This window comes from Sinocyclocheilus anshuiensis, unplaced genomic scaffold, assembly GCF_001515605.1.
Source record: "Sinocyclocheilus anshuiensis isolate Anshui unplaced genomic scaffold, SAMN03320099.WGS_v1.1 scaffold1877, whole genome shotgun sequence".
Taxonomy (NCBI): domain Eukaryota; kingdom Metazoa; phylum Chordata; class Actinopteri; order Cypriniformes; family Cyprinidae; genus Sinocyclocheilus; species Sinocyclocheilus anshuiensis.
This window is the reverse complement of record NW_015540967.1, coordinates 139883-156675: the sequence shown is the minus strand read 5'-3', so window position 1 is coordinate 156675 and position 16793 is coordinate 139883. Positions and strand designations below refer to the sequence as shown.

Genomic DNA, 16793 nt, shown 5'->3' with positions numbered 1-16793 from the left:
TGTCTTCACTGTATATCACACACACACACACACACACACACACACACACACACACACATTTATGATTTATGATTTATACTCGACGCGTCCGCAAGTGCGCGCGGCAAATATGACGTCATCGCGGTGTTGGCGGAAGTTCGCTTTGGGGTGTGCACAACATTTTTTGTTAATTTTTTGTTTATTTCCTGTTTTTTTTTCTTCTCTTTTTTTTTCCACTAATAAATGTTGTTGTAGTGTTATATTGCTATTGATAATTGAGATTCAGGCATCATTTAGTCACCCTCATATTATTCTTTTTACTTGCATTTTAGATTCTGGCTTAAGAAAAGAGCGCAGACGTAAAAAGAAGATCACAAACATCATCTCCTTTGATGATGACTTGGGTGCGGAAGATGAGGACGAGGCTGGTGAGGACATTGTGAGGAGTCTCAGGAAGAGTACGGTGGGTCATGTGAGTTCTGAGGAGGCTCTGGACCCTCCGGACTCCACCTCTCCTGTTCATAACGGCCTGACTGAGCCTGGGATTGTGAGCTGGGCTGAAACACCCCCGCAGAACGGAGTATTGCCTGATACCAAGAGCATTGACAGTGAGGAGGAGGAAGAGGACGATATTTATGGAAAGAGCAGGTCAGAGCCCCCAGAAGAGGATCATGGGAATGGGGAGCAGTGAGTTTACTTGACGTTTTGGTTTATTTGTTGCATTAATCAAAACCAGTATGTAGTGAGACTTGAATTGAATGGACTTAAATTGACAATTAAAAATAGATATATTAATGAACTATTAACTTTATAATAGCTCTTGTTACACTTGTCACATGTACACTAATGTTCAAATGTTTGGGGTCAGTATGTTTTTTTTAAAATTTTTTTTAAAGAAGTTAATATTGATCAAAAGTGACAGCAAATACATTTGTAAAGATACATAGAAATTGTATTTAAAATAAAAACTTTATATTCATCAGAGGAACCTGTATAAAAATGTGTCACGGTTTCCAAAAAAATATTAAGTAGCACAACTAGAATGATATTAGAATGATGAAAGAATCTTAGAATGATTTCTGAAAGATCATGTGACACTGAAGACTGAAGTAATGGCTGCTGGAAATTCAGCTTTGCCATCACAGGAATAAGTTACATTTTAAGATGCATTAAAATAGTATCGTTATTTTAAACAGTTGTTGTATTACAATAATATTTCAAAATATGAATGTTTTACTGTATTTCTGAACAAATAAATGCAGCCTTGGTAAGCATATGTGACTTCTTTTTTACCTACCCCAAACTTTTGAATGATAGCGTATTTACTATAGTAGTAACTATAAAAGCAGCTAACATAAACCAAACCCTATAGTGAATACATGTTGTTAATTAATATTACTTGTAATCTACTTGTGGAATTACATTGTAATAAAGACACATTAAAATAAAGTGTGACCATAAGATTCTGCTCTGCATAGGATGGTTGTGGGGAGTTTATCCAGTGTTTCCACATGGAGTCCAAGGCAAATCATCACTGACAATGACAATGACAACTCGCACATTCTCATACCTCTGGCCCCCAGTGAGCCCTACACACAACAAGGTCAGACCCCACAGGGTGTCAGACAATGTCCTCATTCAGGGACATCTTGCTATGTTTTCACAATCTTGTCCTCATCGATGTGGCATGCATTTTTATGTGTCTTTGGATTTTCCAAATGTAAAAATGAACTTAAAATAAAGCACTATGTAATTGAGAGTGTTATGTGTAACTACAGTCCTGGCATGGCGAAATTTGCTATTTTTGTGCTTACAGCTGGCAGTTCAGTTGAGAATGTCGAATGTCATGGACAGAAGGAGCGCTCAAGCCCACCAGCTGACAGTGAAAAACAAAGCCAGCTCCAGTTTAGGTATCTGATACAAAAGAACACATTTTTGTAAGATTTCTGTTAGTAAAATTTCTTTTTTGAAGACTGATACTTATAGTCTGTATTACCTTTTGCTGTCTCAGCATGGAGTCAGACTTACCAGCACAGATTGCGCCTGTGACCAGTGTTTTGCCGACCCCTGGCCTTCCCGAATCCATGACAGTTGGTGAGTCGACCTAAGATAAACCCTATCATTGTCCAGAGATCTTCCTTGGGTCTTAAGCTCTTTTTAATTTTATTTTTGAAGGTTACACCTTTACAGGAACAAAGTTTATACCAATTTAAATGGATAGTTCATCCAAAAATGGTAATGGCAATTCTGTAATTTGTTTACTCGTTTATTTACCTCGTTTCAAACCTCTATGCTGTTTTTCCATGGAACACAATTTGAAGATTTTTGTGTTCACACAGCTCTTTTTAATACAATGGCCAAGCTCTAAAAATGTTTAAAAGTTAAATATCAGTAAGATTTCTTTTTATTTGAAAAATTAATAATCAGCTAAATGTATTTGCAAGTGATCAAAAGTGAGAGTACACATTTACATGGTAACAAAACAATGCTGTTTCAAATAAAAGCTGTTTTTTTTTTTTTAACTTTCTATTCCTCAAAGATTCCTGAAAAAAGTATCAGGTTTCCACAAACATATTAAGTAGCACAACTGTTTTCAACATTGATAATAATAAGAAATATTTATTGAGCAGTAAATCAGCATACTAGATTTCTGAAGACTCATGTGAGTCTGAAGACTGTAATAGCTACAGAAAATGTAGCTTTGCCATCAAAGAAATACATTTCATTTTTAAATACATTAAAATAGAAAAGTTATTTTAAAATGTACATTTTTTATTTTATAATATTAATAATTTGCTGAATAATTAATATATATATATATATAATTGCAACCTTGGTGAGAGCATAGCAAAACTTATCGACCCCGAACATTTGTTTAGTAGTTTATTTTAAAAAAGCCTTAAGAAGCCATATAACTTTTGTTGGAGTTTGACAGTCTGTGGTCGCTTTGAACTTTGTCGTTGTGTGAATAAAAGCTGGATGATTCTTCAAAAATTATCTTCTAGTGTTCCACAAAATAAATGGCAGCAGACTGTTTTGGAACAACATGAAGGTGAATACGCACCGATAGAATCATTATTTTAAATATGTGTAATGACAACTTTCATTTTTGAGTGAACTGTTCCTTTAAAACTACACTTTGTGTGTATTTGAGCTTCATCTAAAGCATTTAGGTCTTTGAGGATTTGGTCTGTGGACAGATGGCATCGAGGAAATTTGTCTTGACTACAGCTCTGTTGTCTCGTGGTTTGGTGCAGATGTGAGGCCGTTTTAATCATCATTTAAATATCGGCCATATGACTTTGCCTTTGAAAACATGACTTTGAAACTGGAGATTATGATGGTGATCTAACAACTTACTGTTTTTGTGTTGCTGAGACATGCTATGCTTGTAGGGACAGACATCATTTTGGACTTAAATAGGATTTCTATTCTTTTGATTCACCCCTGCATATTTCCTCTTTCCAGATGAGGGCACTGTTGGTTCAGTGTGAAATATTCTCACGTTGTTCCTCTTTCTCTCTGTCTTTTGTCTGGACACAACTCTGAGATGGGGCTGGAGGTGACTGATCCAGTTATACTTCAGCTTTCAAAAATAAAAAAGAGAAAAGATGAAAGCAAGAAAATGCAGGGTGCCCGAATCTGCTGGTGCTCTCAGACATGAGTAAAATTAAATTTCAGATCAAAGATGGCTTTCTCAGTATGCCTTAATATCCTATTAACTGCTATTTAATTATGGATACAACAAACATTACCTTTAAGGCATGAAAATGCTATATTCTACTTAGTTTTGTGTTTTATGAGCTAGGTTTTGACCTGGATCATTATATTTATGTGCATTTATGTACTCCACAGACTGTTTTTTATTCAGTGCTAAAAGAATTGGGCTTTTCTAACATTATAGTTTGTTTAATATGCAGAAACCACTATAAGTCAGCCATTCTTAAAAAGATACTCCACTTAAAAATGTCATCTTTTAATTTCCACACAAGAAAGAAAGTCATAAAGGTTTGTAATGACAGTAGGATGAGTAAATAATGACAGAATTATCATTTTTTGGCTGGAACATTAAGTTAATTTCCCAAAACATCTTTGACGATATGGAAACATTGAAGTAATTGATTGCAATACCTTTTTGCTTGTAACTAGGGGTGTATTGATAGTATCATGCCATGATGTATCATGGTTCAAAATGTAAAATTCATCCTGATAATGCAGAATGTCTGATTTTGCCAGTAAATTACAATAAAAGATTTGAAAATAATATTTAATATTGCAGCTTATAATAATAGAATTAGATTTTAAGAATAAAACAACTTTTTAAAATGTATTTAATCAATTAGTCTAACATAATTCTGTGTTTTCAATAGGGTTGCAAAGGGGCAGAACATTTCCGGTAAATGTCTGGAAACTTTCCAAAAATTTCCGAAAGTTTCTGCAATTTACCGGAAATTTTCTGCATCTTTGCAACCCTAATATTCAGCTAAGTAGAATCATGCATTTTTCTATTTTGGTGTTACCATTGCCCTGTGCATTGGGCACCAGGACCAATACCAAGCCTGTTCAGGTCCACCAATTTTAGCATTTTTATGAACAGAACTTTCTGTAAACTTTATCATATGTCTTAGAAATAATAGTAATAATAAAATAATAATAACAGTAATAATAGCAATAAACCCTTCCCATTTTTTTGCTTTTTGTTTAAAGTATCATTAGAGTAACCCTTTTGTGAGATCAGGATCGAATGAGATCAGTATGTGTATCGAACCGAATAATAATATGTGTGTATAGTTACACTCCTACTTGTAACACAAAGCTGCAGGTTCAATCCCTAGCAGGGGTGACCCCATTGCGCTTTTAAGTAGACATTTAATCCCAGGTTACTCCAGAGGGAATCTCCATGCAGATAATGCACCGTAAATAGCCTTTGATGAAAAGCCTGTGCTAAATGTGAACCAGTTCCAGGTGTCTCAGACTGCTGTCTGTGAACCTTGCTTTCTGGGAAGGAAGTCAAAGCTTCGCCTCCTGTACTTGCCTGCTTCCTCTCAGGATTACAAACATACTTGGACCACCTCATCCTGGTGTGTTTCTCCTCCTCCAGATGAGGGGCTCTGGGAGAGGGAATGTGTTCTTCCGCAAGAATTCTCCTCCAGATTTTTCTCCGTCACACACACTTCTTTGCTCCTGTGTAGCGTTACCGTGACAAGTGCATAGTGCAGCACATATTTACAAAATTCTTTGAGTGAGTGAAAAACAGCCTTATCAACAGAGTTGTTTTGTAAAATTCCCGTACTGTACTTTATGTGAAACGGTGTCAAAGCAGCTTGCATACAGTCTTTATTAGAAAACATGTACAATATGGGTGTCCCCGACTAAGGATTTACATAGTCGAATCAGAATTGTCGAATCTTGCCAATAGTCGACTGATAGTCGAATCATATGTTTGGGGGCGGGGGGTACAATACATTTCCAAAGGTCAGGTCGTCAGACATTCGTCAGTCATAAATACTGACGTTAACACCCAGGGAAAATGTGTATCTGACGCCTCGCAGATGCAAACGGGGTTTTGATTAATAGGTAGTTAACATTGGCCGGCTGCATATCATATTGTTTATTACATATCAGAGCTGATGAAACTGAAGATTTGCACTAAATAAAACCAAACAATCCACACATAAGATGAAATCAACAGATGCAAGAAGTATTCGATGAAGCCCGTGTGCATTAATGTTTACTCTAACTGTATAGAGATTTTCACGGAGGAAATTAACGAATATTTCACAACACTCTGAAATAATTGATTCTGATTGGTCAGTTACGGCATTCAGTGGTAGGGCTGGGTGATACATTGAATATTAGCATATTATCTCAGTAATCTTTGCTCACTATTTAAAATTAGGGAATGTTGTGAATTTCATGATAATGTCAAAGGTTTAGCTTATAAATACAGTAAGCCGGTTTCACTCCCCTTTTTGGTCTCGCGTGTATGACAAATACAGAAGCATTTGAGAGCAGCTGATAGTCAGTGCGTAATAACAGAGTCCCTTTAAGGCAAGTCATTTCACTCTGTGGCCATCTTTGAAATGCGTCTCGGACAGCTATTTCAGTCATTCAAGTACAGCTCCTGTCTCTTTGAATAGGAAAACTTCAAATTCTCCAAAGCTGTTCACCGGAGCTTCTAACGGCAGCTGCAGTAATGCGATGACTTTTACCAAATGATCGGCTCTTCAGAAGACAGTACTATTCCACCATATTGTGTTTTTCACTTTCTCCCATTCATAAGTAATATGATTGCAGCAACTTCGTATACCTTACAGTCTTTGGAAATGTTAGCAATAGTGCCTATTTGTATGAGCATTCTGTTAAGGGCCTCAAAGATTTCAGTTTACAATGTTTTTTGCAGCATTGAGCACTGTTGACAATCATAGACATACAGTGGTGGCCAAAATGATTAGAACACTAGTATTTTCACCAGTTAAAAAATTGTTAAGTCCATTATTTCTATCTTTTGCTGTAGTGTGTCAGTAGGAAATATCAGTTTACATTTCCAAACATTAATTTTGCCATTAATTGTAATAATCCAGTGAGATTTTTGTTTGCAAGCGGAGTCTGACAACAGCCAGTGCTCCACACAGAGATCTGATCTCACCATCATCCAGTCTGTCTGGAATGATATGAAGAAACAGAACAAACTGAGACAGACTAAATCCAGAAGAACTGTGGCAACGTCTCCAAGATGCTTCAAGAAACCTATACCTGCAAAGCTACCTGAAAAACTATGCACAAGTGCACCTAGGGCAAAAGCTTTGATAAAGAAAATCTATTTATGACATTATTTTTGACAGCATCCTCATTTTACAGCATTTTTACACGAGGGCCTAAAACTTTTAACAGTACTGTAGCTTTGCAGGTATAGGTCCCTTGAAGCATCTTGGAGACGTTGCCACAGTTCTTCTGGATTTAGTCTGTCTCAGTTTGATCTGTTTCTAGGGCTGGGCTGATAAACGATATCATATCGAATCGCGATAATATTTATGTCGATAACGATGATAAGCTCTGGACATTTTTACTCTATATGGATTAATCTAACAGCCAATTACACAGCAGAAATAAACGTGAGCCAGCCAGTCAGCGTGCAGCATTTAGCTTGCACGTCAAAGTAAAAGCCCATTTCCTCGACACGAGGAGGAAAAAATGTGTGGATGCAGCGAAGAAAGAGAAATCGAAAGCAAAACTAACCTCGAGTTATCATCCCAAGATGACGAAATTGTCAATAAAAATGTAGCACGAATTCAGTTATATAGGCTACTCATTTGAAGTGTGCCACAAGGACCATTCATCCGCTCGGCTCCAAGTCCAAACAGCAGTGCAGCGCGAGCTTACTAGAGCAGATGCGTTTACTTGATCACCTCAGTCACACGACCACTAAACAGCATCCAGTGAGAAGCACTTGAATTCAGTGAAGAACACTTCTCTGTGATTTAAACTAGTTTAAAGCCAGATGGAACTGCGCTGACAAACTAGAGAAACACTGCGCAACGAAACAGTCAGAAGGCTTTTTAATCTACAAATTGCCATAATTTACCATGGATTTACTGTAGTAACACTAACTGTACCATGGTATTGTGGCAGAAATGAGGAATATTCATACAGAATTTTATTATATTATTAATGTAGACATTAAATGTATTAAAGGAGTAATACATTTAACTGTAATGGAATATAATTACAGTATTTTTTTGTGATTAAGCTATAGCATTTGTGCATTTATACTAAATGCATGGTTTAACTGTGGTTACCGTGATCTAAATGTACGCTACTATGAAATACCAATGGTTAATTGTAATATAATTCAAACACTTAGAATATTTAAATTTTACCATAAAAAGAGGTCGTTACAATTTTTACATGTTACTATTTTTGTTAATGAACATAAATTTACATCTGCATTCTAACTCAAGCTATAGCCTACTACTGTCAACTGTCATATTATTGTCATATTATTAATATTGCAGCCTGCACTTCAAACTGTCTAAAGATTTGTGCCATCAAACTCAGGCAACACAAACCTGTTACATATATTTGAAGCAATATCACATGTTAGCACAAGAAACTAAGACATTTTTCTATTAAGATATTTATTTTATTAAGGAAAAATGACTGGAAAAGTGTAAAGAATTCAAAAACGTGGCGTGTCTGTCATTTTCTGACAATAAAGAGTAGTTTAAAACCACAATTAACGGTCTGGTTTCTACAACTTTCACTTAGGAGCAAAATATGCCTTTAAATTTGAAAGAAATAAAGATTTGAAATTTATCCTGATAATTATCCATATCAACTGATATGAAAATGTTTATCGTGATAAATTTTTTGGCCATATCGCCCAGCCCTATCTGCTTCTTCATATCATTCCAGACAAACTGGATGATGGTGAGATCAGATCTCTGGGTGGAGCACTGGCTGTTGTCAGACTCCGCGTACAAACAAAAATCTCACTGGATTATTACAATTAATGGCAAAATGAATGTTTGGAAATGTAAACATTAAAGCAATTTTTCAATCTGGTGAAAATACTAGTGTTCTAATAATTTTGGCCACCACTGTATATGTTGAATGCATTAACGCAATGATGAAACGGATGATGTTTCTTAGTCAGAATCCCCTCAATGTTCAGCTTCAGCTCATAAAATGATTTTTGCACGTTCACAGATTGTTTCATGATAACCAACAAAGTGTAAATATGATGTAAATAAAAGATTAATTGTGCAATGTAAACAACTTTTTTAACTGCAATTTTTTCATTAATTTTTCAGCAGTTTCATTAAACTGAAGTGATTGACTGCTTCAGTGATTATAAAGCACATGTTCTTTGTTCACTTTTGGTATATAACCCATTCACAGTTTGAAGAACTAAGTTTTGACCACTCACTAAAAGCTGCAAAGTTTTGAGAGTATTTAAATTCGTAACTGTATCTGAAATTGCAGGGATTGACAAAGTGATAACCAAAGCAACGGATGACACAAACAATACGATATGTCAATAACTGGACACGCCGGCGCCACTGTCTCTCTCACTCATATAGAGAGGGAAATCCACCTGCGATCCGAGCTGAGAGGTTAGGCTACTCACGGACTGAATATGCGCTCTGCAATAATAATGTGATCGGTTCCTATGGTCCACGCTGATAGCTGTTCCGAGGCAGTTTTTTAGTTCTCATCTCCATAAATATATATATAGTAGTAGAGCTATTACAGTAGCTGGAAATCTGTTTATCCTTCTGTTCCTCGTGCTTCCCCATCTTCATAGAGAACGCGGTTCATGGTTGCTCAGAGCGCTTTGGAAAGAAGGTGAAAATGGCGCAGCCACGATTTCCACACATTTTTAGACGCTGGGAGCAGAGAAAACTATTTAGAGCGCCTTATTGTATTAATTAAAATATCGATATTTGGGCCAGTGTATCGATTCTCGTATCGCATGGAGAAGGACAACGATATATCGCCATATCGATATTTTGTCCCACCCCTAGTTGGAATAATAAAACTTATTATTTTGATGGCGGATTGTAGTCCAGAAAGGTCCAAACGACAATCATCAGTGACAACTGGAGATTCACCCATTGTCACACAAGATTTGTATTTCAAAGAGAACCAGTTCTAAGTAAGGAATAATTGACGACGGCCCGTTGAATTATTAGAAAATAATGCACACCTGAGGCAGTGATGAGGCCACGACGCACGGTTTGATGTTTTATGAGCTAACCGATCATCAGATTTAATCACTATTGGTAGCTCTGTAATGCTTTTTTTCTCAGTTGGTCAGAACATGTTACTTTACTTGTTCAGATGACATTTTCCGGTAAAAATTCTGATTTGGGTCATACTACCAAGATTCTGTGCATCGAAAGTACAGTATCCACACCGGTGCGGTGACTGACAACTACACATACTCCTCAAAACATTAGATTCATCCGCACTGAGGAGCCGTACTGATGCACAACCCACGTAAAGATGATAATTCCGCAAAACTGCAATTGCAGGTTTCAAACAAAGATGGCGACAAAGAGGCAAAACTTACAGCTGCAGCTTTAATTAAAAACTATTTGAAGACTTTGTTAATGTTTATTATTATCATATATTGTTTATTTTTAAAAACATTAAATGTTCCCAGTAGTTTACAGAAATTGGTACAAAGAACTGTGAAAATTTACTGGTATTGGTCCCAACTACTGAAATTTTGGTGTTGTGAAAACACCGCACATGACCCTAAGTTGACCGTAACGCTTTGTTCAATGATATAGAAGCTGAGGTTGCCATCTTGGCTCCAGCGGGAAATTAAACTTTACCATTTCAGTCAGCAACGGGGGTCCCGAGATCTTTTTTTCAACATTTTTGATTATTAATTTACTATTTTAATTATGAGTAAATTTGTATGGTTGTACGGTAAATATTATTGTTATTAATATTATTATTTTGGAGTTTATCTTGGTTTGGGTTTATTACTGAATTTATGTTTTTTTTGCCTTTGGGTTTATTTCTTTCTCAAGGGTTGAAGTTATATTTTGTTAAGAGGTGTATTTTCTAATTTTCAGGATTTGCTTTTGCCTCAGGATGGTTTCTTTAATTTACTTATTCATTTGGGACAATATTTTGCATGCCTACCCCTGTATGATTTTTTTTTTTTGTAATCTACTTTCTATCCCTTTTTCAACAACTCGTGTCCTCAGTGTATAACTTGGCCAGATTTATTACAGTAACCAGACTGAAAAAAAGACTCCTTAAAACAAATGTTGTCCTTTTGTTGTAACCATTTTCTGGAATTAGTTTTTGAAAGGGACATTGCACATAAGTGAAGCGGTTTCTGATTACGCCTATGAATGCCAAATTGATCTCTGGTGGTCTGATATGCTTTTTCTCTTAGAGAGACAGTAATTGAGCTATATCACTGTTCAAAGATACCAATGTTGTTGTTCTTCAAAAAAATAACAAAGACATTTTTGACTTTCTTTTGCTGAAAGTACTTTAAGCTTGTTAAATGTGGATCAGACCAGCCAGGTTTATATAGATGGCTCCGTCCAAGCCTGCGGTTCCTCTGAGATTCATTAAATGATAATGGACTGATAGGAGCGTTCAGACTTTGTCTTTCGGAGCCGTGTTGTTGGGGTTATCTAGGTTACCCAGTGCCAGGTTATCCAGCTTTCAGAGTGCAACAACAAAGAAACTGACTCTCCTTTTCACTCACCATTCTGGATTTAGACCGTACACTCTTAAAAGAAAAGGTTCTATATAGAACCTTAAAAGGTTCTATCAGGCGCTTCATATATGGAACCACTAAAAGGTTCCATATAGAACCCTTTTTAAGGGTTCAATCAAAAGAACCCTTTAGGGTTCTTTGTAGCCTGGAAAAAGGTTCTATATAGAGCCCTTTAGGGGTTCCCATCATGGGATTATTCTTTGGATTTAATTTTTGTTTTATTTTAATTAAATTTTAAGACTTAAACAGCCTATATAGCTACTTTATCACTAGAAAAACTGAAATAACCATAAGCATAACACATCAAGGTGTTGTGTGATCATTTAAGACACTTTTACAGCAATTCATAGTGCAACAGTTACAGGGATTAACATAAATAAATTTTTCTTTATTTATTCATACTTTTTATTAAAATAGCACTCTCCATTTTAGAAATATTGTTTTTTCAACCCCCTCCACCTTACTCACCCATCCAACATGTCAGTTACAAATATATGTTGATTGCTAGAATCCACCCAAAAAAACAATTGAATGTTAACTTGCACAAATAAATAAATTGAAAGTTAACTTGCAAAAAGAATTAAATACACAAGTAAAATTAGAATGTGAAAAAGTCATCAAATAGTATATTAATGACAGTCCTCTTTTGCATATCACCACCAGGTCATTACCCTTTACCTTAAATAAATGTCAAGTATTTACTCCACATTCTCCTATAAACCAAGTAGTCTGACTTTTTTTTTTTATACTGCAACTTTTGCCAATTCTGTAACCCATGAAAGATGGTGAACCACATTTCTGAAAAGGGAGAGAAAAGACTAACTAGTAGTATTGTTTTTAAATTTATAAGCATTAAATGTAAATTTTTCATTCAGATAAGCATTTAAACAATAAAAACAAAAGACCCATGACAATTTCAGCACTGGGAAGGGCCAAATAGTGCTGATTGAAATTAACTGAGTGATGGCTTTTGGATGCTCCATAGTACTTAACAAAAAGTAGACAGCAAACAGATACTTCTGGCATCTCTGTGTTATTGGTCAGTGACACATCCATTTTGATGCTAACTCTCCTTGCGATGAGTAGGCTTGACATCCTAAGATGGGGATACAAGTCAGAGAAACATTTATTAGACCTATGGAGAGTACAGTACAACAGGAAAAAGAAAGGAATCTCTCACAATTAAATCAAATCTTAAAACTTACTTGAATTAGAGAGGAGTGTGGTGTTTTCATCTGAATGTAGATGACCAAACAAGTAATGCTGCACTCCATAGTCCAGACCTGCAGTGACAGTACAAAATATTTATTTATCAATCAATCATAAGAACCTGCATGATAATATGTGGAAAATAGAAGAAGAAGAATATATATCAGTAACTTCAGATTAGCTGATTGATGAGTTTCCCAAAGTTGGTACTGTGAGGAAAAAGAAATAATTTACCTTTTGTGTTATTGTTTTGCAGCAAGTTGGGCACGTTTCCTCTGACTTCCACATTTTTCTTTATTTATTCATACTTTTTATTAAAATAGCACTCTCCATTTTAGAAATGTTGTTTTTTCAGCCCCCTCCATCTTACTCACCCATCCAACATGTCAGTCACAAATATACAGTATGTTGATTGCTAGAATCCACAAAAAAAACTATTGAATGTTAACTTGCACAAATAAATAAATTGAAAGTTGACATGCAAAAATAATTAAATGCATAAGTAAAATTAGAATGTGAAAAAGTCATCAAATAGTATATTAATGACAGTCCTCTTTTGCATATCACCACCAGGTCATTACCCTTTACCTTAAATAAATGTCAAGTATTTACTCCACATTCTCCTATAAACCAAGTAGTCTGACTTTTTTTTGTATACTGCAACTTTTGCCAATTCTGTAACCCATGAAAGATGGTGAACCACATTTCTGTAAAGGGAGCTAAAAGAGTAACTAGTAGTATTGTTTTTAATTTATAAGCATTAAATGTTAATTTTACATTCAGATAAGCATTTAAACAATAAAAACAAAGGACCCATGACAATTTCAGCACTGGGAAGGGCTAAATAGTGCTGATTGAAATTAACTGAGTGATGGCTTTTGGATGCTCCATAGTACTTAACAAACAGATACTTCTGGAATCTCTGTGTTATTGGTCAGTGACACATCCATTTTAATGCTAACTCTCCTTGTGATGAGTAGGCTTGACATCCTAAGATGGGGATACAAGTCAGAGAAACATTTATTAGACCTATGGAGAGTACAGTACAACAGGAAAAAGAAAGGAATCTCTCACAATTAAATCAAATCTTAAAACTTACTTGAATTAGAGAGGAGTGTGGTGTTTTCATCTGAATGTAGATGACCAAACAAGTAATGCTGCACTCCATAGTCCAGACCTGCAGTGACAGTACAAAATATGTATTTATTTATTAATCAATCATAAGAATCTGCATGATAAAATGTGGAAAATAGAAGAAGAAAAAAAAAGATATCAGTAACTTCAGATTAGCTGATTGATGAGTTTCCCAAAAGTGCTCTCTGAGATAGATGAACATCTACAACAACCAAATACAGTGTGTTTAGAATAATATACAATTACTTCAGCAAAACAAATAATTATATTTTACTATACTATAACTGCAAACACCAAATACTCACAGTTATCCACAACATCTGGAAACATCACCAAAAAATGCCAGGGCCGATTTTTTGTCCCAGTCCAGCCCTGCGTTAGGTCCAATACAATCTACAGGGCAAAAAAAATATTAGGATATAACATGAACTCTCGCCAGCATTATTGATCAATTCACAACAGTTTTATCAAGAGACTTTAGGGATTCATGTTAAAAATGACAAACCTCCCGGCGGAGAATTGCGCAGGCCTGGACAACGCGATAAACCACGTTTCTTCTTTTTAGCTTCTTGAAATAAACGTGTAACGTTAGGCTAACTAAAATGACAAGGGTTTAGGTAAAAGTAATTGAAATAAGCTGAAATTAATTAATTTTCTCACTTACCAATGTAATTGTCGTTCTCCTGAGCGCTGAGTGCAGTCAGCGCACCGTAACCGTTGAAGTTTAAACAGTGGAGCTTGCACGCTTATTAGTGATCACTCTCGCGAGTATGGAAGGCCAACAAAACCAAAAACCCGTGAATTTTAACACGTCAACAACGCGTTAAACATGCATATTTCACGCTTAAAAAAACACGTATTTAACGCGTTAAATACGTGTCGTTTACGCGTGAAAAATCAGCGTGTTAAATACATGTATTCGCCATGAGCGCCAAAAACACGTGAATTTTAACGCGTCAACAACGCGTTAAACACGTGTATTTCACGCGTAAACAACACGTATTTAACGCGTTAAATACGTGTCGTTTACGCGTGAAAAATCAGCGTGTTAAATACATGTATTCAACGTGTTAAATACGCTTGAAATACACGTGAAATACGTGTTAAATATACGTGAAGTATACGCGTTAAAAATCAGTTTGAACGGGTCAGTGTCATGGGTTCCAAATTGAAATCAGTGGTTACTAAAGAGACAAGATATTACTCTGACTTAAGTTGTTTCAATTTGTACTTACCTCAGACTTGTCAGCAGCTTAATGTCCTTATATCTTATATATAGCTTCATATCCTTTATATCTTTAAACATACAATGCTTTAATAGTACAATAATATAAGTGCAATAAATTAAACTGTGCAATACTCAGATCTATATTTTCTACTGTATAGTTTCATAAGTAGAGTATATGTACAAGTAATCTTAATTTTTAAGAATTCTCATATGCTTTTATTTCTTTTTTTATATGTGAGAAATGGTAACGACCTAATTTACACCCTGGGATCAATAAATTATATCTATTATCTAATTTATTTTCTTTTTATTATTTTCTAATTTATTATCTTACCAGGTTTCAAATATAAATACTGTCTATAAAAATAAATAATGTCTATGTTATAAGGCTTATTTTATTATTTCTTCACCAAATATTTCACCTAAAAATTAGCACCAAATAAAATCAGTCAACAATCCATTAACAAAAATATATGTAGTTTTATTTTCACATTGCAATAGAACCAATCGACAAGAAGCTACTGTTGCAGAATATTAATTATGGTTTGCAGTGCATCAATAGCCGGACTTCTGACAGGTCCTGCAAGAACGTCCACATCCTGCAGTTGTTGCATCTGTGCCTCGGTTGGACTGAATTGGTTTGCAGGAACTGTTACAACTTCCTACCAATCCACAGCAGGAATTGCACCATCTTGGGCAGGGCTGAGTCCAAAAATCTCATGGCAGTGAGTGATGACGTTTGCCTCTAAAGACATCCTTCGACAAACATCTGATTTGGTGTGTGGTGACCAGCAGTGCGCAATCCATGATTGTTCCACTGTTCCCTGAAAACCTCAAAGTCCCGGTTGATCCGTGGAAGGTACACATAATGCAGTGCGTAGATGTGTAGCTCATTGGTACAGTCAATGACTCCATCACACTCAAGAAAGGAGAAAAACTGGTGGTACACATCAGTCATACCCCGGATCCCCTGGATCACTGTTCTATATTCTAGGCTAGATGTGAAATGTTAAAAATTAAGATTACTTGTACATATGCTCCACTTATGAAACTACTGTATACAGTAGAAAATATAGATCTGAGTATTGCACAGTTTAATTTATTGCACTTATATTATTGTACTATTAAAGCATTGTACGCTTAAAGATATAAAGGATATGCAACTGTATATAAGATATAAGGACATTAAGCTGCTGACAAGTCTGAGGTAAGTACTGTCAAGCCCCTGGACTGTCTGTGTGTATGTTTTCGTCCCCATGTGCTCGCCGTGACCCAGTTTCTGTTTTTCATTGATTGTATGATTTGGTTCAGGTGTGTCTTTGCAATTACCCTCGTTACCCCATGTATTTAAACCCCAGTCTGTGCAGTCTGTCTTTGTCGAGTCTTAATGTTATGCATGTGTGTCTTCAGTCATTCCTAGTGTGGATTACCCCATGTTCTGGATTACATTAACCCTTTAAACCCGAGGTGTCCCACCCTTACGAAAAAATTCAAAATCACATTACGAAGCATCCCCTGAATGGAATAACACAAAATATGTAAAGCTTAAAGCTAAATTTTAAAGCTTAGAATCTCAGCTTTTTAATGAATGTAATTATTTCATCATTAAGATAAACTCTTAACGGGCGCTAAGCAGTCCCTCTAAACCGAAGTGTACCGCAGGCGGGACACCCCCCCCTCCACGACAATATTACTAATCATATTTTTCAAACCACTGCCTTGATCAACGAAAAATGGATATCGTTTGAAAGTTCCTAAGTAACTCCAAAGTAGTGCCGAGTTATTTGCTGATAAATGACAAAAAAAAAAATCATAATTTACAAAATGTTTTTTTTTTGTGCCATGCACTCTAATATGTCAAAAATATCATACAGCTCGGATAGTCATATGTCATTGAGTGGAATAAAACAAGTATAATTTTTTGGGGCTTTGACTAAACTTGAGTGAGGCATTACTTCAAATTCAAAACAACAATTTCAAAACTGTAAAGGG

The 16793-nt window shown here is 35.7% G+C and overlaps 1 protein-coding gene and 1 long non-coding RNA gene across 2 annotated transcripts in view; one reads left to right on the top strand and one right to left on the bottom strand.

Annotated features, from left to right (window-relative positions):
* The window catches only part of LOC107690065 (sorting nexin-29-like), a 111541-nt gene that overhangs the window by 8298 nt on the left and 86450 nt on the right, over nt 1–16793 (top strand). Inside the window, exons 8-11 of the mRNA XM_016488307.1 lie at nt 312–627; nt 1458–1582; nt 1796–1889; nt 1991–2073. Of these exons, the coding sequence (XP_016343793.1) occupies nt 312–627; nt 1458–1582; nt 1796–1889; nt 1991–2073 (618 nt within the window). The remainder of the gene's footprint in view (nt 1–311; nt 628–1457; nt 1583–1795; nt 1890–1990; nt 2074–16793) is intronic.
* Nucleotides 12177–12719, bottom strand: LOC107690053 (uncharacterized). The gene is made up of 3 exons (XR_001634393.1): nt 12674–12719; nt 12436–12513; nt 12177–12326 (listed from the first exon to the last, which is right to left on the bottom strand). It is a non-coding gene; the product is annotated as an uncharacterized LOC107690053 (long non-coding RNA).